Raw genomic sequence first — 22203 nt, 5'->3', positions numbered from 1 at the left:
TTACAAATGACTGAATCACATAATCCATATTATAAACCAAACTAAAAACAACTAACAGCTTCACTTACTTGTTGAAAAGGTGATTGTCCACTTTTATCTTGGAATATGCTTTGAAGTCATCTGGCATCAACATAACAGGGATCTGAACATGGCTCAGTTCATTGATCTATGTGAGGGGAGGAGAAAATTTGAATTAGCAGATTCATTGAGGCAAACCAATAATAGAGCAGGATATAACAAAATAGTTTCAGTAGTGGGACCAAGTCTATGAAGCTCCCTCCCAGCTGAGATTAGACAGGTAACCTCCTTGCTCAAGTGCAGGTAACTAAGGCTTGCAGCAGGCATTTTAAAGTAGTGTTATGTTAATTGTTTATGGATTGTTTTTATGCATGTAGCTTAGAATGCAAATAATTGAGCAGCATATTAATGCTTAAAATAAAATGGTAAACCAGTCGACATTCCTAACCCAGGAGATCCTTTATTCCCAAATCCATAGCAGTAGAACCAATTTTATAAGCAGGGCAATTTACAATTGTTGTGCTTAAAAACAGAATGAGGTACTGTTAACAACAGTTATTCCTGCAGCTCTGTAACTCCAAGATGCAATTTGGAGATCTAGCACTCCTCCCCCCAAGAAACTTAAAAATGATTTCCCTTTTCTGAATAAACTTTTTTCATATCCCTTTATGTCTGTTCAGCATACCTCCAACTTTTCCTCCTTACTACTAAAGTGACATTTTACATCACATACACAACTGACATTTCCCCCCCAGCAGACTCACTCGAATGCCACAGAAGGTATGAATGCCACAAAAGCTTGCCTAACTGCATACAGATAGCTTGGAACTGAACACAATGGAGACAGGCACAGCGAGGCAAGCTTTGAGAAGCCTTTGTTCTCAGGCCTTGCTCAAAATCACATCTTCAATTAAAGAGATGGTCAACAGAAACTGAAGAAGACTCTATTGTTTCAAGGTTTTTGGTGCCTGGCTTTGAAGACTGGGAGGAGCCAGACAAAGCTGAACCATTCTGTGCCATAGTGTAGAACGATGGTTTTGTCTTATCTGGTGAAGCGCAATTTGCATGAAAAACAATGGTTACTGTGTACTATGTTGCCACAAATCAGAAAGAGTACTTTTATAAGGGATAGGACCCTCCTAAATCCTAAGGAAATGGTCTTGAATATGATAATGGTAAATTTCGGTACGTTAGGGAAGAATGCTTTGTTCAGAGGCAAAGCAAATGCTTTGTGTGCTTTTAATTAAAAGGATCTTAAGGTAGCAGGACTGAGAAATAGCTTTGCAAGTGGCCCAACTCTGCCTAAGACAACTTCATTTGTGCAAAAGCCCTGGCCAGACTAACCAATCTGGTAAACATTTTCAGGTCTCCATTGCCCACAAGAACCACAGCGGCATCTGAGGGTGATACATCAAAAGCACCTTGATTAGTCAGGAAAGGGTGAATGTAGTCTGCATGTGTGATAAATTAAGAACTGTAACATACCATAATAACTATTAGTGTACAAAGTAAGTTCTGTGAACTGTATTCAAAAAAATTACAGTTCACATGCTTTGGGATCCCTTTTAGAATCCAAGCTATCTGAAGTGTGCCAAAATGCTAAATCTGTGTTCTTACTTCAATCTAAAATCTTTTGAGACATCCAGATGCAACCACTCTCTCCAGCTGTTCGAGGATCTAATTTGGGCATACTGTCTGGAAAGTTTTTCCATGTTTAGATAACATATGTCCAGATGTTAAGTAAACTTTTATTTTGTAAAATTCAGAACATAGCTTCTAGGATGGGAAGACTATAACATCTATTGTTGCCCTAAACTCTTTGTATTAAATGAATGCACACTGAGCAAGGGAAATCTTATTTCTACTTCAAAGTCGTAAGTCAGAGCAGGCCTAGCTGTTTCTGCAAGACAACTAACAGATCTATAATAGCTATATATCTGACTGTCCTTCATAGGGAAGTGTAACTCCTCGTTTTTAAAACAAGCAAATCACAGTCTGGTTCCAAAAAGAGCGCATGTGCGCACACACGCACGCACGCGCGTGCGCACACGCACACGCGCACACACACACACACACACTGCCTTTGCTTTTCAATACAAGGGGTTGGGAACATTTTCCAGCCCAAGGGTTGAATTCATGCACAAGCAACAGTTGGGTGTGTTTCACATGACAGTGGTGGGTGTCCCAGAGGCAAAAGTGAGGACAGCAACAGATTCAACTCTAAACTTTGTACAGTAGGCTGCATTCAGTAGACATTACAAGCCAGAGGTTTCCACACACCTCTACCACCAGTCTCTCCCATCCACCATCTAATGGCTTGGCCACTGCTACATCCTGTGGTCAGCAATTCCATTTCCACATGGCTTAGGCCCAGGCTATCTGAAAGGCCATAGTCTCCCTTATGAACTGCACAGGGTCTGAGATCTTTGGGTGAGGCCCTTCTCTCAGTCCCATCACTCTTCTAGGCCCATTTGGTAGGGCCTTCTCAGTGGCTGCTCCCAGACTTTGGAATTCCGTTAATGGAGAGGCTAGTCTGGCTTCCTTTTTGTTGTCCTTTTGCCAGCAAGTGAAGATTTGTCATGCTCTGGCAGGCTTTGGGGAATTGACTGCTTTTAAGGAAAGGGCTTTTAATAGTGCTGTGCTGTTTTTTTTACTGCCTGCATTTCAACAGATTTGTTTTTACATAGTTTTACTTCTATTGTAGTTTAATTACTTTTTAACTATTATCGTTTATACGCTCTTAGCTATCTGTGTTTCAACCCCATATACAATTGTGAATGTAGGGTATAACTCTAAAATACAGAATTTAAACTGACATAAGTGACAGTTCAGATGATGATTTGTGAAGATCAAAACCTTGGAAATGAATTCTGCTGAGTTTCACTGGACAATTCAAACCACTGCGAAGTGTGAATGAGGAAGAGTGAAACACGATTGGGGCAAAAATCACAGCTGCTTCGTTTCTGCTGCTGTTGCCATGCGGTCAGCAGTTAAGTCATGGCTTGGCTTTAGTGTCCAGACCTGACCCCGTGGTATCTCACTCCAGACAAACGTTCATGTTAACCATGGTTATCATGGTTAATAGGGAAGCTTCCAAACGCCTCTTCCTGGAGGATAGGGAGAATGGAAGTGTACAAGTTCAATGCTTGCTGTGGCTTACTCTTGCTTGTAAATGTCATTCTAAATTAGCAGTTAGCCTGTGGCTCTCTGAATGCCATTGGGACACCAGCTCCCATCATCCTTAACCAGCACAGTCAGTGGGCCAGGGTTATAGTCTAGTTATAGTCTAACACCATCTAGAGGACCACAGGTTAGCTATCTTTGGCTTTATATTAACCAAGCTGTGTTAATATGGTTAGAGAGAGTTACAAGACTGGAAGCAATCCAGTGCAATCTCCATTCAGACACACACACACACCCCCTTCAGAAATGTCTCTGTGGACTAGAATGCTGGGAGGGGGGAGGTGAAGAGGAGAAGAAAGGAAGCAGCCTCTGGTGATGGCGCTAAGGGAAAGCAATGGTTTATAGCTTCCCACAGTGGCAGTCAGCCTGCCTGGAACAAACTACCCACCTGGGTCCTGCCCTCACTGTTTGCAGGAGAAGAAAGCAGCACAGATCCCTGTTGTGTACACTGTGTTTCATAAGCTACCCTGAGGGTTTCTTTTTAAGTTGCAAGGCAGGGTGAAAATAACCTAAATAGCCATTACAATGGTTTTGTACTAGACCTAGTTAGAAATTGTTGTCAAGCACACAGCGGTTGGCGTTGAACCACAGACTCCATTCCTGCAGAGAGAAGCTCTTATGACTATGGGACTTCCCCCCGTTCTATGGACAATAACCTTAGTTTATAACAAGATATTGCTCAAGTAACCACTGCTGCCACCATTCCAGTGGATAGAAGGCTTTTCAAAAATTCCCTGTATGTATATTAGTATCCCACTTTTTAAGTCATTCCAATTCAGTAAACCAAGGCTTCGTCACTGACCAAATGTGCCTTTAACCAAGAGTTTCAACATGCAATACTTCTAAAGCATCTAGTAAACATTTCCTGCTTTGATGTTTATTAGTCCTCCAGGGATCACATTAGCAGTTCCACTGGGGTTCTGCCATAGCATGCAAGAGCAAAAACACAAAAGTTGTTTATTTAAGTGCTCTTAGAAACTAAGAGGTTACATGGTGTCCCATCTCCTACCACGAATGTCAACATCCTTTTAAACCTTTCATTCTTTCTAGCTAGGAGACCAAGATGATTTTTCACTCACAAGTTGAAGAAAGTATACTATGAACAAGGACTAGTAACTAAATGTATTCTTCACTAGAAGCTCAAGATAAGGAAAAAAAGGCTGCAATCCATGTATTATGCTCAAGCCGCCACAAGAAGCAAATGGAACAGATGGTGTCTGTGCCATGGGGAATGTAACAGAGACTACAATCCTCAAACCACTTATTTCAGAAGCAATCCAACATATACAGTGCAACTAATCTGAATTAAGTGCCTTGAGGATGTGGCAGCTGCAATATTATTGGCTTTTTTCTTCTTCTTTAACAGAAATGGGAAAAAGACATAAAGAGCAGCAGAAACAAAATCTGCAAAGAGAACATGCACAGAAGTTAACAAAATTGTTTTTCTGGATTGATATTTGATCTTCTTGTCAGCTAAATAAACACAAAGCTGAGTCTGAAGTATGATGCAGTTAGGCCAAAGTAATGATGAATCCTGTTTGACCTACACGACATGTCTAATTTGAGTATCAGGTCACTCTGCACCACTGACAAGACAAGCCTTTGTCAAACAGCTGTTAAGATCAAAGAACTAGGCTATTACTACTCAGAGTTCATGGAACTGATCCAAATACCATCTGAAGTATACATAGCTAGAAGAAGCAACTTTTGAAGTTTGGACTACTCATATTTAAGAAGCTTATTTTACTTCCAATACATTTGTTTTATTCCTGCTTCACTGACCACAGGAAGGTCACTCCAAGTCCACAGTAGACATGGGATATGAATCCAGGTCTTCCAGATCAAAGAAATAACTCTATGCATTCCAGGTACCATACTTTTATGTAGAATAGTATTATGTAATCAATGGCCCAACAAATTGCTAATTACGAACAGCCACGGTTGCCAGTCTTGGCAAAAATGGGGGAGGGAATCAGGAAATCCCACTAAACCAGCAAAAAATGTGTCTAGAAGTTCAGCCTTAATATATATATATATTCTTTCAAGACTTATCTATTGCTAGATCTCACCTATAGTGCTCATACTAGCTAACAAAGGTCTACAATTTTTAGTTGGTCAGCTCAAAGATTGGAGTCAACAGCTCCAACTCTCTTCCAAACAAGCCTCCAACCCCCACAGCCTTTCCTGAGGATAGGGCCCTCAGGTGTGGCAGAGGATGTGCTGGAAAGTGAGTTGCCTTGCAGCGGTAATTGACTGGATAAGAGCCAATAAACTGAAACTCAATCCAGTTAAGACTGAGTCACTGTTAGTGGGTGGTTCCCTATACCAGATGGATGGGAGGTTGCCTGCTCTTCATGGGGTTACACTCCCTCTGAAGGGGCGGATACACAGCTTGGGGATGCTTTTCAATCAACTGATGTTACTTATGGTTCAGGTGGCCTCAGTAGCACTGAGTGCCTTCTACCAGCTTTGGCTGGGGGCCCAGCAACACCCCAACTGGACAGGGATTTCCTAACTTCTGCCACCTATGTTCTGGCAACCTCGAGGTTAGATCACTGCAACATGTTATACGTGAGGCTGCCTCTGAAGACTGTTCAGAAACTTCATCTGGTGCTGATGACACTAACTATACCAACTGTAGTCATCCACAGAACATTCAAAAATAGTTTAGAACAATTATATATCGTAGAGAATACAGTGTTTTCATGCTCGCAATGCCCTTACATTAAACAACATTACTGACTATGGAGCCATACTCCATTTCTCAGTTGTGAGCACAGATCAGTCCAGAAAGATTTCTTGCGGGTACACAGAGAAATCCCTGAAGACCTATATATAGCAGGAATGGCATCCGTTTGTGCACTGCTCCATTTGCTAGCACTGTGACAGTACTCCAGCCATCCAGTCACTCATAGTTGTTGAAGACAGCTGGTTAATAACTGCACACACAACATCATTTTTTGTCAACGACACACCCTCCACTAAAGAGATTCAATCCACACAGCAATTTGTGCTTCCAGTGCCTTGGTAGAGGCCAGTTCACATGACTTGTTTAACATATAAAAGTCTCTACAGAACAAATGTGTAGTTGTGTGCAACTAGGCTTTAACCCATGTAGCTGTAGCACTGCAGAACTTGTTGAAGAAGACTGCAAAGTAAATATGCCAACACCATGGTGTCTGTTGTGGTGACAAATTTTTCGCAATCAGCAGAACATACAACTCACAGTTCTTAGGGTTATATAAAAAGGATGGCAATCAATACACATCCTTTTGGCAAGAATCAGACAGACAATCAAATTCTCCAACACAAGCTGGAATAACGAGAAGAACACCAAAAGTGAAACATGTAGTATCCAACTGAGTGAGGAGAATGTTGTCATCTCCGTAACAGTGCACAAAGGAAACTGCTTAATTTTATCTTCCTCTTTAAGATAAGCATTGGAAAGTTTGCCATCTGTAGACCATTAAAATACAAACGGATACTTGCAGAACTCCACATTTAAGTACCGTATTTTTCGCCCTATAGGACGCACTGTCCCATAAGGCGCACCTAGTTTTTTGGGGGGGAAATTTATTTTTCCCCCCCAGGGGCGGGGCTGGGGCGGGGGAAGCCCGAGCTTCCCCCGACCCCAGCCCCCAGAACAGGCAACTCTCCGCAAGCCGTGGGAGCCCGACCCCTCTCGCTCTCCAGGCTTCAGCGAAAGCCTGCATTCGCCCCATAGGACGCACACACATTTCCCCTTCATTTTTGGAGGGGAAAAAGTGCGTCCTATGGGGCGAAAAATACGGTACATCACCTAACTTAACATTCAGATTGAAAAAGTGAAGGTGATTCTCAAAACTATGATTTCAGAAACTCAGTGTGGCAGAGTGGCTCAACAGTCTTTATATATTCTTGACCCCTGAAGTACACTTGAATTAAATGATAGCAATAGCAAATGCTGACGGCTGTGAACTAATGAGCCAAGCATGATCAAACCTCTCCAAGAACCTACACCTCAGAAAACAAGACAGATAGAATGGCATAATAAGGTTATCAGACAGGCATAAATTGAGTACAGGTAGTTTGCTGGCAATTATGTTGCTTGGAGAGGCCGATTCAAACATGGCTTAGGAGGCAGAACAATTACTAATACTGGAATTTGAACTGAAACCAAAGCTTTGCATATGCTTAGGATTTGTAGCAACAACTGCGACAAACATCCATGTGTTTAGGAAAACATATACAGAACATGCAGAATAAGTAAAGAAATCATACCAAACTTGGATCAATAAAAATAAGAGCTTCCCCCTCTCCCCTCACAAAATAGATGAAAGCACCAATAGCAGTATGCTTTCCTCTATAGCTCTCATCAAAAGACTCGGTGCTTCAGATATTAAACTTGTTGCTGTATACTGGAGCACAAAGCATTGCCAAATGAAAATGAGTGAGTTTATATTCAGTAGATTTCTCAGTGCTGGTCAGCTCTAACCACTAGTAAAGACAACTTCAATCATCATGCATTTTCTGTCACTTCCACATAAAAAGGTAAAGGTACCCCTGCCCGTACGGGCCAGTCTTGACAGACTCTGGGGTTGTGCGCCCATCTCACTTAAGAGGCCGGGGGCCAGCGCTGTCCGGAGACACTTCTGGGTCATGTGGCCAGCGTGACAAAGCTGCATCTGGCGAGCCAACGCAGCACACGGAAACGCCGTTTACCTTCCCGCCAGTAAGCGGTCCCTATTTATCTACTTGCACCCGGGGGTGCTTTCGAACTGCTAGGTTGGCAGGCGCTGGGACCGAGCAACGGGAGCGCACCCCGCCGCGGGGATTCGAACTGCCGACCTTTCGATCGGCAAGCCCTAGGCGCTGAGGCTTTTACCCACAGCGCCACCCGCGTCCCATCACTTCCACATAGGTAAAGGTAAAAGGTAAAGGACGCCTGGACAGTTAAGTCCAGCCAAAGGCAACTATGGGGTGCGGCGCTCATCTTTCTTTTCAGGCTGAGGGAGCCAGCGTTCATCCACAGACAGCTTTTCCGCGTCATGTGGCCAGCATGGTCAAAACCCCTTCTGGCGCAACGGAACACCGTGACAGAAACCAGAGCACACGGAAACACCATTTACCTTCCCGCCCCAGCGGTACCTAGTTATCTACTCACAATATTATGCTTTCGAACTTCTAGGTTGGCAGAAGCTGGGACAGAGCGACAGGAGCTCACCCCATCACACGGATTCGAACCACTGACCTTTGGATTGGCACACCAAAGAGGTTCAGTGGTTTAGACCACAGCACCACCTGCGTCCCCCCACCACTTCCACGTAAGATAAAGCATGCATACAAGTTGGGAATTAATTCCAAGTTTAAAAATAAATAAATCATGAAGAGCATCAATTCATCTATTCATCTACCAAGTTCATGAATCTATTTAACATAGATTAAATGTTTAATGGACCAACTTTGACATAGGTATTTTCAGGTCTTTCTTTCAGCTGGAACTCACTGGAACTCAGTTCCGGTCCCTCTCGGGTGGGTGCAATTGGCATTATAAGAAAACAAGGGAGGCATTCATGGTGAGTTCCAGCACCTCTTTTTCTAGGAAAATAGTACTGGGTGTTTTCATACCAAACCAGCAAATGGAGACTTTTTCATATAAGAGATGAGCTCGCTACTGAATTTGTTTTTCCTGAGGAAAAAGGAGAACTCAAGTTCTCCTTTATAGATATCCATTTCAAGTGCTTCTCAGCACCTTATAGCAGGCTGCAGCTCTTCTGCTATCCCTCCCTGATCATTGGCCTTCCTGGCTGTGGATGACTGTGGAGCTGGGGTCCAACAACACCTGGAAGGCCACAGGTTTCTAATTCCTTCAAGATAAATTACTTGCCTCTGTGGACTAATACCTAGAAGCTCCTAAGTTCCTTCCGTTATGGCGAAATGCAAAGAGACCTGCCACATGCAACTGAGGGAAGGTGCTACTGTATTTAAAAAGTGAAAATACTCACGACTGAACAAACAGAGCAATAATAAGAGGAAGTAATGGTTAAGTGAAGTGACTTGCTTGAGTTGCTCTCACAACTTGGTATTACATTTTCCCTCTTGCAGAACCACTACCGCCAGATTCATACTTTTCATATTAATGGGAGATATTACCAAAAAGTACATTCTACAGCGCATTAGAGAACGCAGCCAAAAGACAGATTTCCTGGCTAACAACATACACCAACTATAGCTAATGATAGCTAGGGCATGTGTACATATGGCATTTTACATACTAATGCATCTACTTCAATCATGTGCTAGAAATCAGCAGCATTAGCTATTATGACAGCCATTTTTCATTTCAGATTCCTACTGCCTTACTACTTAGCCACTCTGGGAATATAAATTTAATGCCGAAGTTGTAGAATATAAGGGATGGAAAATAAGCTTGATTCTTCAACCTGTAAGATCCTATCTCCGCTAATAGTTTTGAAGTTAAGAACCTATTTTGTATGCAGTTTTTGCATATTTTGACCACTCTGATTTGGAATCCAAGTGATGTCATCTTATAATTGGGGGAAGAGATTGTCTTCTAGAAGGCACCTGTAATGCTAAACCAGACAATGGCAAAGAGAAGATTGTAGCTGCTTTGTTCCTCCTGTGTTGCCATTGCTGCACTGAAGTGAAATAAACTGGGGTTTCCTCAGGAACTCGCCCATTCATGCTAAGCCATGGTTTGGCTTAGCTTTACATATGAACCAGCTTCATAGTCATGGGGGCTGATTGCTATAACACTAAACCAGCATACAAGGGGTCCCATGTCTTCAAGAGTGCAATTAACTTAAAGGCATATTGAGTACTTTCATCTTGTCTGCATTCAATCTGCTCAACTGAAAAGCATTTTGGGGAAGTGATTGCATATTATCTAGCAAGCCCATCAGTCCTAATAATTATGCTGCTGATGATACTGTAAACAGTCTTGAGAAAGTTTGCCAAGAAAAAGCAGATGATTCAGTGATAGAATAGGGGTGGGGGGCAATGGAAGACTGCGTACCTCTAACCAGAAAGAAAATCATAAAGTGAAAAAAGTATTAACTGTAAAGAAATGAATTAAGTTGGGGGGCTTGCCATATGCTTTAATACCAAGCTAACTTACTCCAGAGTGATGTGCTCTATGGCAACACAAAGACAACCTTTTTATATGTGCTTTGGCACCAGTTCCAGCATCACCACTCAACAATGGTGATACAAGATTTACAATACTAAAATCAGCATAGAAACACAACTTGCAGCTCAGCTTAAACAATAACAAATGCACAAATTAATGGTTGCATATGCACTTCATGGTACCTCGAAAACCAATGTCTTACAATGCATGGGCAAAATCTTTGCCCCTCTCAGCTTATGCTGGGAGGAAACAAAACATGATCCGTGGACTTAGCATTTACACCCCAAACAGAGATAGTGGATTGTTTTGCACCCAACAAACCCTGATCAGTAAGCCAAGAGCAAACATTGGCTAGAGTTCATGGTTTGTTGGGTACAAAACAATGCCCAATCCTCATTTCGGGTGGAAATGCTAAGCCAGGGATCATGCTTTGTTTCCTTCCCAATGTGAGTGGGGAGGAGGAAAAGAGCCCTTTTAGGCACATACATAGTAAACAGCTAACAAAAGGTTTACTGTGGTGTGTCAATGGTGCCACTGTCGCTGACAGTGACGGGGTGGTCTTTGGATTTTCTTTGGCCATCACAAGGTGCATTACATGGTTATATTGGCAAATCTATAGCTTACGTCTCGATACAAGTCAAGTGTCAAAGTCTTATTTGTAATCAACAGATTTTAGGAGTATCCACACAGTATCAAGAGTGCCACCAAGAGAATGCTCAGATCAAGCCAGCCTGAGGCTTATTATACAGACTCTGCTTCTGAGATGGTTGTACTTGCAGTTCCAGAAAACGCCACAAAACCCTGAACAGGTTCAGAGAAGATACAGCAATTCCAAAAAGACAAAGGACTGCCTACTAGGGAAAATCGTGTTAACCGAGCCTGATGTTGCCCCAAAGGAAGCAGATGTGGATACTGTTTTACCCCACGAAAAGGGATGGGAATCTTGATACTATTAATGAAGTAGCAGTTGTCTAGCAAATGTACTATGTTGGTGACATGGAAAATATTACATTTCTATTTACAACTGAAGTTACAGGAACTAGCAGACACATATATGCCCATTGATTTTTAATTCCAGTACTGCGAGCTATTCTATTCTAACCTTAATAGAAAATAAGGTTTGCATACATGAATTCAATCTCTAGATCATGGGATTTCAGCAGATGCAAGTAAGATCTGCAACCAAATTCTGCACAGTCCGTCACTGGCATTCAGAATTCCAACCACTGCACTCCATCCTCTCCCACCCCCACTGGAGTTTGTCAACATTCTATGCTCACTGAGCATGCTCAGTCCGCACTGGGCTCTTCTGGACATTCTCCTTAAGGCTTTTCTAAAGATGCACTTCTGTAAACTTTGAAGTTCCCGAGACTGCTAATACCTCCCCTTGTTGCTTGGGCAGTGCCACTTTGACTGCATGAGCACTAGAACTCACAGTTTGAACAATGAAGTGGAAATTACATATTAGGTTTCCAGTATTTCAGAGTTTTACAAACTAAAAGCCTTCAGCAAGATTCTTCTTCCCTTTTGCCAATGCCTTCAACTATGTTAGGATTTACTGTCTCACCCTATGCCCAGCTGGGGTTTTGCAACTTAAACAACTCTTCCTGCTTTGGTGTAACTAATACAGTGTTTCATTTCCTCACACTGGCTTCCCCAAGAGAAGTACCATACAGTGGTACCTCAGGTTAAGTACTTAATTCGTTCTGGAGGTCCGTACTTAAGCTGAAACTGTTCTTAACCTGAAGCACCACTTTAGCTAATGGGGCCTCCCGTTGCTGCCGCAGCCCAATTTCTGTTCTCATCCTGAAGCAAAGTTCTTAACCCGAGGTAAGATTTCTGGGTTAGCGGAGTGTGTAACCTGAAGCGTATGTAACCTGAAGCGTATGTAACCTGAGGTACCACTGTATTTTCCCATGTATAGGATGATGCTTTTTGCTAAAAAAATAATAGGGAAAATTGGGTGTCGTGTTATACACGGATAGTGAATGCAGAGAAGGGATGTGCGATTAATAGCCTGCTGGCGATTGGTGGCTGTGGCAAGGCGGGCAGGTGATTGGCGGCTGTGGCAAGTGGGTGGGTGGGCTGCTGGTGGCGGTGAACTGGCAGACAATTGGCGGCAGCGAGGTGTGCGATCAGCAGTGGTGGGCAGGCGGGGGAGTGATTGGCGGAAGTGACCTCCCCATCCCACCCCAAAAAGCTAAACAACTTAATTTCTTAATTTGGGTTTAAAAAAAGGGGGTCATCTTATACACGGGGGTGTCTTATACATGGAAAAATATAGTATTCAAAGAAAACTCCTCACAAAACATCCTCCAACAGTAACAGCTCAGTGTTTTTTCAAAGTCTGCTAATACTGGGTTGGGAAGGGCAAAAAGTAAAGATACACATGGAAGGGGGGCCAAGTTAACCATCAGCTCTGCAGGTGAAAGTTCAGAACACCTTGAATACAGTGGTGCAATTACCTCGGGTTAAGAACTTAATTCGTTCCGGAGGTCCATTCTTAACCTGAAACTGTTCTTAATCTGAAGCATCACTTTAGCTAATGGGGCCTCCTGCTGCCACCGCGCCACCGCTGCACGATTTCTGTTCTCATCCTGAAGCAAAGTTCTTAACCCGAGGTAAGATTTCTGGGTTAGCGGAGTCTGTAACCTGAAGCGTATGTAACCTGAAGCGTATGTAACCCAAGGTACCACTGTACATCCTAAAGCTGCAAGTATATATGGCATGAGGCATTATCACCTGCGCTAAAGGAAGAGCAAGGCATAAGACTATCTAAAGCCATACAGAGCAGCATCATTACAAGAGAACAAACAGCTCCTTTTCTCTATCAAGTTGGAAGATAGAGATAGAAAGAAAGTTGTCCCAGAGATCCAATATAGACAACCCTCTCTTATCTTTTAGGGAGTTGGACAACGTAGGAAGGCAAGCACCACAGGGCTCATGATCTTATCTTTGCACTCCCATCCCTCCAAGATGCCCTGTATCCATTTGGACTCATTCTATATTTAAAGAATCACTGCCATGCATGAATATTTTGGGAATTTGTGTTATTCTCCTATAAGGTCACACATCTTGCAAGTTCCTTTACTTAGTAAGAAGAGTGGATCTGGTTCTTGTAAATGAGTCACATTTTAGAAAGAGAGAGATAGTCTGATCTGCCTACTTAAGATGTCCTATGGGTTTGCAGATGCTACCACAGTAACTATAGCAACTGCTGGTTTGAATAGTTTGCGTTAAATGTTTAAAGTGCAATCTTTCAACTTTTTCCACCATGTTATCTGCTCTAAGTATAAAATGCGTAACCTTTAGTGCTGTAGCTTTCCCTCAAACATGAAGACCACTTATGTAATGCCAAGCCATCTTAATCAAGCAGGTGGTTACCACTCACCAAAGATTGGCCTTTGTACCAGAGGGCTGGAAAACAGCAAATGTAACACTAGTTTTTAAAGATTAGGGGGCCAGAATCCAGGAAGGTGCAGGTCAATTTGCTTAATATCTGTTTCGGGTAGATTGGGGACTATGTTAAAGATAACATGAATTGTGGTATAGCCAAGCCTACACAAGAATTAGTCTTAACGAAAAAGAATCAACATGGCTTCTCCAAAGGCAAGTCCTGCCTTATGAACATTTTAGCATTTGTGGGGAGTGTGTCAGGCATATGGACAGGTGTGAGCCAGTGGACATCATATACTTAAATGTTCAAATAGCTTCTGAGAGAAGCTCTCAAAGGCTCCTGAAAAAAACTTAGCATTCATAGGATAAGAGAACAAGTCCTCCTATGGATTGATAACTCGTATCTCAAGTTAGGGTTAGCAGCAAAGTGACTCAAGTTTGCAAGCACCAAATTATTCAGAGTGGCAGCAGAAAGGGATTCAAGGGCTCCTTTCGGAGCTCTCGGCAAACTGAGTGAATTGGGCAATAAATTGGCAGGTATTGTAGAATGCATTGACTTATTATATCATACCTGACATCTTAACTGTGTCTTCAGTGTTCTATTATGACTGACAGTTAGCATTACTAAATGTATCCACATAATGCATCAAATGATTTCAATCCTGTTTTGGATGGCCCAGCTTTTATGATATTGGCAGTCACTGCAATAGCTTTTAGAAATTCAGAACAAGCCAGTCCTGGAGTTCTACACATTGGATTTCCATTGAGAAGAATGCAAACCAGATCTACAGCCCCGTAATCTAGCCAACATGGCACAGCATGAGAGAAGATCTTCCTACAGTTTGGCCTGAAAGACGTATTTTTCCCCATTAAGAATGTAAAAAGAGCCTTCTGGATCAGGCCAGGGGCTCATCTCACCCAGCTGCATCATGTTGTCCCAGTGGCCAACCAGATGCCTGTGCAAAGCTGGCAAGCAGGATCTGAGTGCAAAAGCCGCCTTCCCTCCTGTGGTTTCCTGCAATTTGCTTATAACTTTCAACCATGGAGGCAGAGCATAGCCATTATGGGTAGGTAATAGCCAACAACAGCCTAATCCTTCATGGATTTGTCTAATCGTCTTTTAAAGCCATCCAAGTTGGTGGCCATCACTGCCTCCTGTGGGAGCAAATTCCAAAGTTTAACTATGTGCTGCATTATTATTTTTTTGTCTGTTCCCCTATCTACTTTCTCCACACCAGGCATAATTTTATATACCTCTATCATATCACTTCTTAATTGCCTTTCCTCTAAACTAAAATGCCCAAATGCTGCCATCTCTCCTCATAGGGGAGCTGTTCCACACCCTTGATCAGCTTTCTCACTCGGTTAAGTCAGAGCACTTTGAAGATTGTCGGATGCTTGCATGTCCTCACATTTTCAGGGCTAAACCCAAAGTTAGTCAACACGTAGGCTGACTGGGGTTTTCTGGGAGAGCAGCGGGTAAGTCACATTGTGCCAGAGTTGCACTAAGTACTCTAAGGCCTTGGTCTTGAATAGCAGGGACAGTCTATGCTTTACATGCAGGACTCCCTGGTCCTGAATGGGGTAACTGTGCCCCTGAAGGACCAGGTGCGCAGCCTGGGAGTCATTTTGGACTCACAGCTGTCCATGGAGGCGCAGGTTAATTCTGTGTCCAGGGCAGCTGTTTACCAGCTCCATCTGGTACGCAGGCTAAGACCCTACCTGCCCGCGGACTGTCTCGCCAGAGTGGTGAATGCTCTGGTTATCTCCCGCTTGGACTACTGCAATGCGCTCTACGTGGGGCTACTTTTGAAGGTGACTTGGAAACTGCAATTAATCCAGAATGCAGCAGCTAGACTGGTGAATGGGAGTGGCCGCCGAGACCATATAACACTGGTCCTGAAAGATCTTCATTGGCTCCCAGTACGTTTCCGAGCACAAAAGTCCACTGAGGTCCAGCTCCAAGGGCCTTCTGGCGGTTCCCTCGCTGCGAGAAGTGAAGTTACAGGGAACCAGGCAGAGGGCCTTCTCGGTAGTGGTGCCTGCCCTGTGGAACGGCCTCCCAGCAGATGTCAAGGCAATAAACAACTATTTTACTTTTAAAAGACAACTGAAGGCGGCCCTGTGTTTTAATGTCTGATGCTGTATTGTTTTTAATATTCGGTTGGAAGCCACCCAGAGTGGCTGCAGAAACTCAGCCTGATGGACGAGGTATAAATAAATTATTATTATTATTATACATAACATTTCACTATAGATGGCTCCATTCTCCATCCCAACCCCAGATGGGGCTGGCAAGAGGCCTTAAAAGGGCTTAAGACATAGCATTACTGGGAGAGGTCCACCCCATTCTCCAGTATTACAAACCTGGGGCCACATAAAACCCTCAAACCAAAGCAAAGAGCCAACCTAAAAGTTAGGTCTACTTACACTTATGTTACAAATGAATTCTAACCTTTTTCATTCTTATATTCAAGTTTGAAGCCAAGGCTGTTTTCATAGCCTCCTAAAAATAAAAGTCTATTAGTGATGCTGTCAGCATCTGAAATTAATGGGCTTGGAACAAAAGATTATCTATCTTGTAATGCCCAGCTGTATTCTGAGGAAAGCATCCTTACCCTGAAATTCTTCTTCTTGCTCAAAATGGAAAGTCAATATTGTTTTGGCCTTGCGCCAATCTGCACTTGCATGATCTGCATATCTATCAGGCTAGGTGCTCCATGAGCTAGTAGGAGCTGCTGGTGAAAGCTCAGAAGCTTATTTTAAGCACTCACTGCTCAAGTGTTGGAGTGTGGGGGGGTAAATTACAAATTACTTTTGCTCCAAGCCATTTGGTCAAGCATTTCTAAGCAGAAAAGTTAGCTCTACCCCCAAGAGATTATAGCATGAAAATGTGATCATACCAGTGCTAGTAAAATATATATATATTAAAAAGGGCAAAAACACATTAACTAGCAACAATAGCACTAGATTTTTAAGAAGTTGCTGTTTTGTTTATTATTATTATTATTATTATTATTATTATTATTATTAGGTCCTTACTCATGGGGAAAGCTGCTTGTTAGAAACACTGTTCAAAGAAAGCTTTTTCATTCCCAGACAAGAAATTCCACAGATGTTCACTATGATATGAAACAGGATCGTGGGGATTATAAAAATGTTGCAATCAGTTCTTAGCAAAGGCAGAAGAGACTCTGCTCTACCCACTTTCCAAGTAGCAATTTTCTGTGCCAAATGGGATGAGTGAGAGGACTCCTCTCCACCCAAGATACTCTGCACAGGTTCCAAGGAAGCTGTAGACAAACACAGAACACAGTTATGTACTATTCAAAGCCTACACACACAAATGGCGAATGCATTCCTATAACTCCTAGTATTTACCATATTTTTCACTTTATAGGACGCACTTTTTCCCTTCTAAAAAGTAAGGGAAAATGTGTGTGCATCCTATGGAGCGAATGCAGGCTGCGCGGCTACGCCCAAAGCCAGAACAGGGGGACAAAGCGCTGCGCAGCGCTCTGTCTCGCTGTTCTAGCTTGGGGTTAGCTGCTCAAAGCCTCTGCTGGGCAGTGGGGTGCCTTCACCCCCTGCCCGGCTGAGGCTAGAAAGGCTGTCCCCGAAGCCAGAACAGCAAGAGGCTATCCCAGAAGCCAGATTCCTCTTGCTGTTCTGGCTTCTGGGGTTCAGAATTTTTTTCTTCTTGTTTCCTCCCCCCAAACTAGGTGCATTTTATCATCCGGTGCGTCCTATAGAGCGAAAAATACAGTACTTTCCCTTATGCCCAAGACTAGACAAAGATGCAGGAATCTAACAATACCTACAAAAGGTATAGAATCTGTAGGGGTGGGGAGACAAGCCATAACATATTTGCCCAAGGTTGGCATCTAAAAATATAAAAAGCTCAAACTGGCTTAGGAATTTGAAATATATTTTTCCAGCATTGCCTATAATGCTTTGGTCATTTAAAAAGAACCGTCATTCCAAGACACGCACTTACAAAATAAGAGTACTTAAAACCGTATTTTCTTTTCTTCTACAAGTTTAGTTAAGAGCATGTTTCTGCAATTTCTTTAATTCTAAACATACTCTGGTTTTTCTTCAGATTTTACACTTTTCACACTTTAATTCTACACTTGTGGTTTCAATGTATTCAGTATGACTTCAACATTAGTATCTTACAAAAGCTGCTCAGTCTGGTAGAGTTTAAAAAGAAGTTAAAGCTATAAGGGAGACAACCTAACGATTGCTAATCTTTATTAATGACTTTTAAATTCCTTTTTCAAATTAATTTACCTTATCTTTTACAAGTCTAGCCCTATGGCCCCATTCTTAGCAGATCAGGCTGCTTCTAAGTTAACACATGTTCCAAGTAGTCTATTAAGTTATGTATTTAGAAGTACTGCATCTAGAAAAATTATTTTGCCACTGCAAGACTTGAAGTTAAAAAACATGGTGAAAACCTTGCACTAAAAGTTACAGTTCAACATATCCTGCAGCTTCTCATCCTACAAGACAAATCTGTTACAATTATTTTAATGTCAAAGTCATCAACCCATGGCATTTACTACCTCAATCAATAGAAAACAAGTCTGATTACATTATCAATTATTCTGAGATAACCCCTGAACTTGCCTTCATCTCTTGAAGATGTAAACAAATCAGAGGTTAAAAGAGAACTGAAGAGTCAACAACCCATCTCTCTCATTTATCATAAGGCGGTCGCCACAGGTGATGCATGGCTTTCACAGTTCCACAAGCCCAAGCCTAGATTGCTACCAAGGGTCTGTGGCTCAGAAGTGTGAAATTATTTCTTGTATACAAAAGAGGTTCTTGGGTGATGAGTCCTAGGACAGCGACCGAAGATGGACACATTTGTGTAAATATACCCACATGCAATGCTCTGATGCTGTGCTTGGTTTTCATATTTTAAGACAAAGTTTCCACATAGAATCACTCTTCCTTGGATGAAAAGCTTTAGTTAAAACGATCTTCACTTGCTGTTGGGGAAATATGAAGACGGAGAGCCATTACACAGTTTAGCACAACTTCCAATATATCTAGATGCCAAGAATAAGTCTGAGAAATGAGAAGTCTAGTAACTCTGCCTCAGGATACTTGTTAGCCAACTTCCCCCTAACACAGATACGTTTCCTAAGAAAGATAGTATTATGCTGTTTCTGGATAAAGAGGATGATTAGTCACCAAACCACAAACCTTACCTCAAGAAGCAGCATAGCACCACTGCAAGAGAACAGAGTGAATAGCTATGAAAGTTATCATTAACATCTTAAAGTTGCATACAAACCTGCACTTGTGCAAAGGGCAATGCCTGTGCAGTGGTGGATATTGCCCATATATGTACAACAATGCATTTGCAAAACAATTCTCAACAACACAAGTGCTTTTGCAAAACAATGCACTTTTCAAGAAAGAGAGGGGAAGTGTGTAGGCAGCAGAGAGGATTTGGAAGTAGCTAGGTTTGAAGATCAAAAGGCAGCCTGATTTAGCTTCTGGTAAAAGCTGCCAATATAGGCACACAAGTTCAGTGGGAGAAATTCACGGCCAGTTTGTTTTAAGTAACTGCAGTAACTGAAAGTAACAAGACAGCAAAGGTTTCTGTCCAAGCAAAGTAGGGAGAGTCAGCAAATGGCAAATATCAGAAGTTCACAGAACGTAGTGCAGATTGTGCTCCTCTCCCCCCACCCCTCCCCAAGCTCAAGGGCAGTTTGCAGCAGCACCTTGAACAGAAAACCTTGCAGGTCTCCTCTGAACACACTTGCCTAACTGAAGTATCACCACTTTAACCAGGTGAACACAACCCTAACAAGGTAAGACATTACACATGTTTTTTACTTGACAAGTCAACACCCCTTTCCCTGTTTAAAGGCTTTTATACATAGTGCAATCCAAGCTTCAAGCATCTTAAGTCCTACTACAAAGTACATCCTAGAACAGCCAACATTGAAACCAGACATGCGTAGCCATCAGAACTAGTTATTTTCAAAGCTTGCTCATAAATAATATTTGGCTGAAGTCACAAGGTCCTATCATTGCCAATATTCAAGCTGATATGCTACAACTCTGCCAAAAGCCAGTAGCCAAGTCTCACATTTCTGTTCTCCTTGATCTGATCAGATCAACACGGCACAGGTAGAAGCGCCGCTACCAACAGAGAAGCAGAACACTGCAGTACTCCAAGGCAGCAGCATGCCTCTTGCTTCCTTACCGTAGGAGTGTTTTATCTCAGACATCATTAATCGTCCTGCCTCCCAGCTACACAATACCGATTATGTTGGGGGTTGGGGGGGGGGGAGATGGTTTGCTGTGCATGTATAACAGATCCCAGCACTTCTGCAGCCTGACATATTTTTTTACCACTACTCAGCAAAATGCATCCAACCTGGACAGCAGCAAAGCCATTAGCCCAGTGGCAAAACACACACAGCTCCTACCATTAATCTAACGCTGCCCAACTGTCAACCATCCCCAAGACGCACTTAAATAAGAGTAGCGTTTGTTTAGCAGATTCCCACCCCCAAGCCCATTTCAGGGCAAGAAGTACAATCAGCTAGCACAGTGAATATAAGAACGGTATTGCTTTGAGGTCCATTTAGTCGCCACAGCAAATAGCGATAGCAGCTACCAAGTACTGGGATGCCCATAGCCCTATACACAAGGTTGTGTGTGCATGCGACAGAGAAAGGTGCACAAAGAGAAAAGAATATAGGGCAGGGTGTACGGCACACCCATGGCTTTTGCCACCCCAAGGGCAGTACGCCTCTGAACTCAAGTGCCCAAGGGCACATTCCTACCCCACAGGCAGAGAAGCACACAGCCTACCCCACAGGTGAAGACATTTCATCTTTCCCCCTTTCTAACTACACTAGCCAGTCCCCTTCCTCACTAGAAGCTACTGGCAGGAATCCCCTATAAAACAGAGAAAGCGGGTGGGAGAGATAGGTGGATTAAAAAGAGAAAGTGTGCATATGTGTGTGTGGGGGTTGCAAGTACGTGCTCCCTTTCAGAACTGCTAAATGGGGAGGTAGATAGAGCTATGGGGAAGGTACTGATCCGGAGTATGGGAAGCGAGGGGGCACAGAGAGAGGCCCCGCATTGACAGGAGGAGGAGGAGGAAGGAGGAGAGGGGTGGAGGGAGGAGGCGGAGGTTGCGGCGGAGACGAAGGGGCCTCCGCCGGGCCAGCAAAGCAACCACCCCCCGCCCCAGGAAGCGCCGGCTCTTACCGAGTGGTTGACCCCCCACATGAGGACGCTGAGCAGCGGGTCGCTGGCCCGGAAGAGCTTGACTTTCTGGGCCACGAAATGCTTCTTCTTGGTCTTGGTCTTGCTGGCCATAACGGACACGATGTTGCCCGGGGCCGCCATGGGAGACGCCGAGGAAGCAGACGCGAGAGGAGCAGGGCAGAGAAGGAGGGACGGCGATGCTCCCGCCGCCGACACAGGAGGAGCAGGGACCGGCAGGGCCGGGAGGAGAGACGGAGCGCGGCTGTGGCTGCGCGGCGGGCGCTAGCGCGGTTGCGGCAGGAGGGAAGCGGCGGGCTCGTCCCTGGCGCTGCTGCTGGTGGTGCCGCAGCTGCTGCTGCTGCTGCTGCTGCTACCGCCGCGAGACGCTGCCAAGCGCATCCTGGCCGGGCCGCCTGCGCCGCCGCCGCTCGCTGAAATGGCCCCGCGCGCCGCCTCCGCCTCCTCAGGCCACGCCCTCTACCCTCCTACAGGGGGGAGGCCGCCGCCGCCACTGCCTCCAGCCCACTCCTTTGGCCCCGCCCACAGAGGAGCGCGTCCCAGCGGCGGAGTTGCGAGGCGAGGTTGCGGCCGAGCCAAGGCTTCTTGCCTACTAAGGAGCATGCGCGGCACTTCTGGGCATGCGCGGCGGCCGAATGTGAAGCCGCCTTTCCCCCTTAATCGCCAACTCCCTTTCCCCCTTTTGCCCGACGCCTCGTTCCGAGCGTTCTTCTGCTAACTTCAGACAAGTTGGTTGGATTGTAGGTGGCGGGACTGGTTAAAGTCTCTCCTGACGAGCAATGGAAAACTGGTGTTGGTTGGTGGGTTCTCCCGGTTTTTAAATTGTTCTGACGACACCTTTTGCTGTTGTAAACTGCTTTCGAGATTTTGTTTTCATGGGAGATAGGTCCGGGTCCGGGGAAATGATCGAATAAATGGTCTTCTGCTTCTCGTCCCGATTATCACATCAAGTAGATTGGACAAATGTAATTTTAAGTTGTTTGAAAACTGTTTTCAATATTGTGTTATGATATGTTTACCAGATTTTTTTCAATGAATCCGGGGACACTTTTCTTTTTCTTTTTCTTTTTTTGAAGCTGAGTAGCAACAGGGAGTCAGTAGTGGGGATGGTGAGGCAAAAGACCCTGGGCCCAAGCACACATGCATATTGCATAAAGGTGCAAAGCCCTTCTTTTGCACCCTGTGAAACATAAATGCGCAGAGTTTTTAAAAAACTG

The 22203-nt window shown here is 43.8% G+C and overlaps 1 protein-coding gene across 2 annotated transcripts in view; it reads right to left on the bottom strand.

The window, feature by feature from the left end:
* The window catches only part of PIP4K2A (phosphatidylinositol-5-phosphate 4-kinase type 2 alpha), a 64241-nt gene extending 42815 nt beyond the window's left edge, over positions 1 to 21426 (bottom strand). Inside the window, exons 1-2 of one of the 2 annotated variants that reach the window (XM_028749777.2) lie at positions 20969 to 21426; positions 69 to 166 (exon numbers count right to left, since the gene is read on the bottom strand). In XM_028749777.2, coding sequence (XP_028605610.1) covers positions 69 to 166; positions 20969 to 21109 — 239 coding nt within the window. In that variant the 5' untranslated portion in view covers positions 21110 to 21426. The remainder of the gene's footprint in view (positions 1 to 68; positions 167 to 20968) is intronic. The other variant, XM_028749776.2, reaches the window with a different exon arrangement.
* Between the last annotated feature and the right edge of the window lie 777 nt (positions 21427 to 22203).

The sequence above is a fragment of the Podarcis muralis genome, chromosome 12 (genome assembly GCF_964188315.1).
Source record: "Podarcis muralis chromosome 12, rPodMur119.hap1.1, whole genome shotgun sequence".
NCBI classification, from domain to species: Eukaryota; Metazoa; Chordata; class Lepidosauria; order Squamata; family Lacertidae; genus Podarcis; species Podarcis muralis.
Note: the sequence above shows the minus strand (reverse complement) of the source record. Positions and strands in the feature narration are given on the sequence as shown.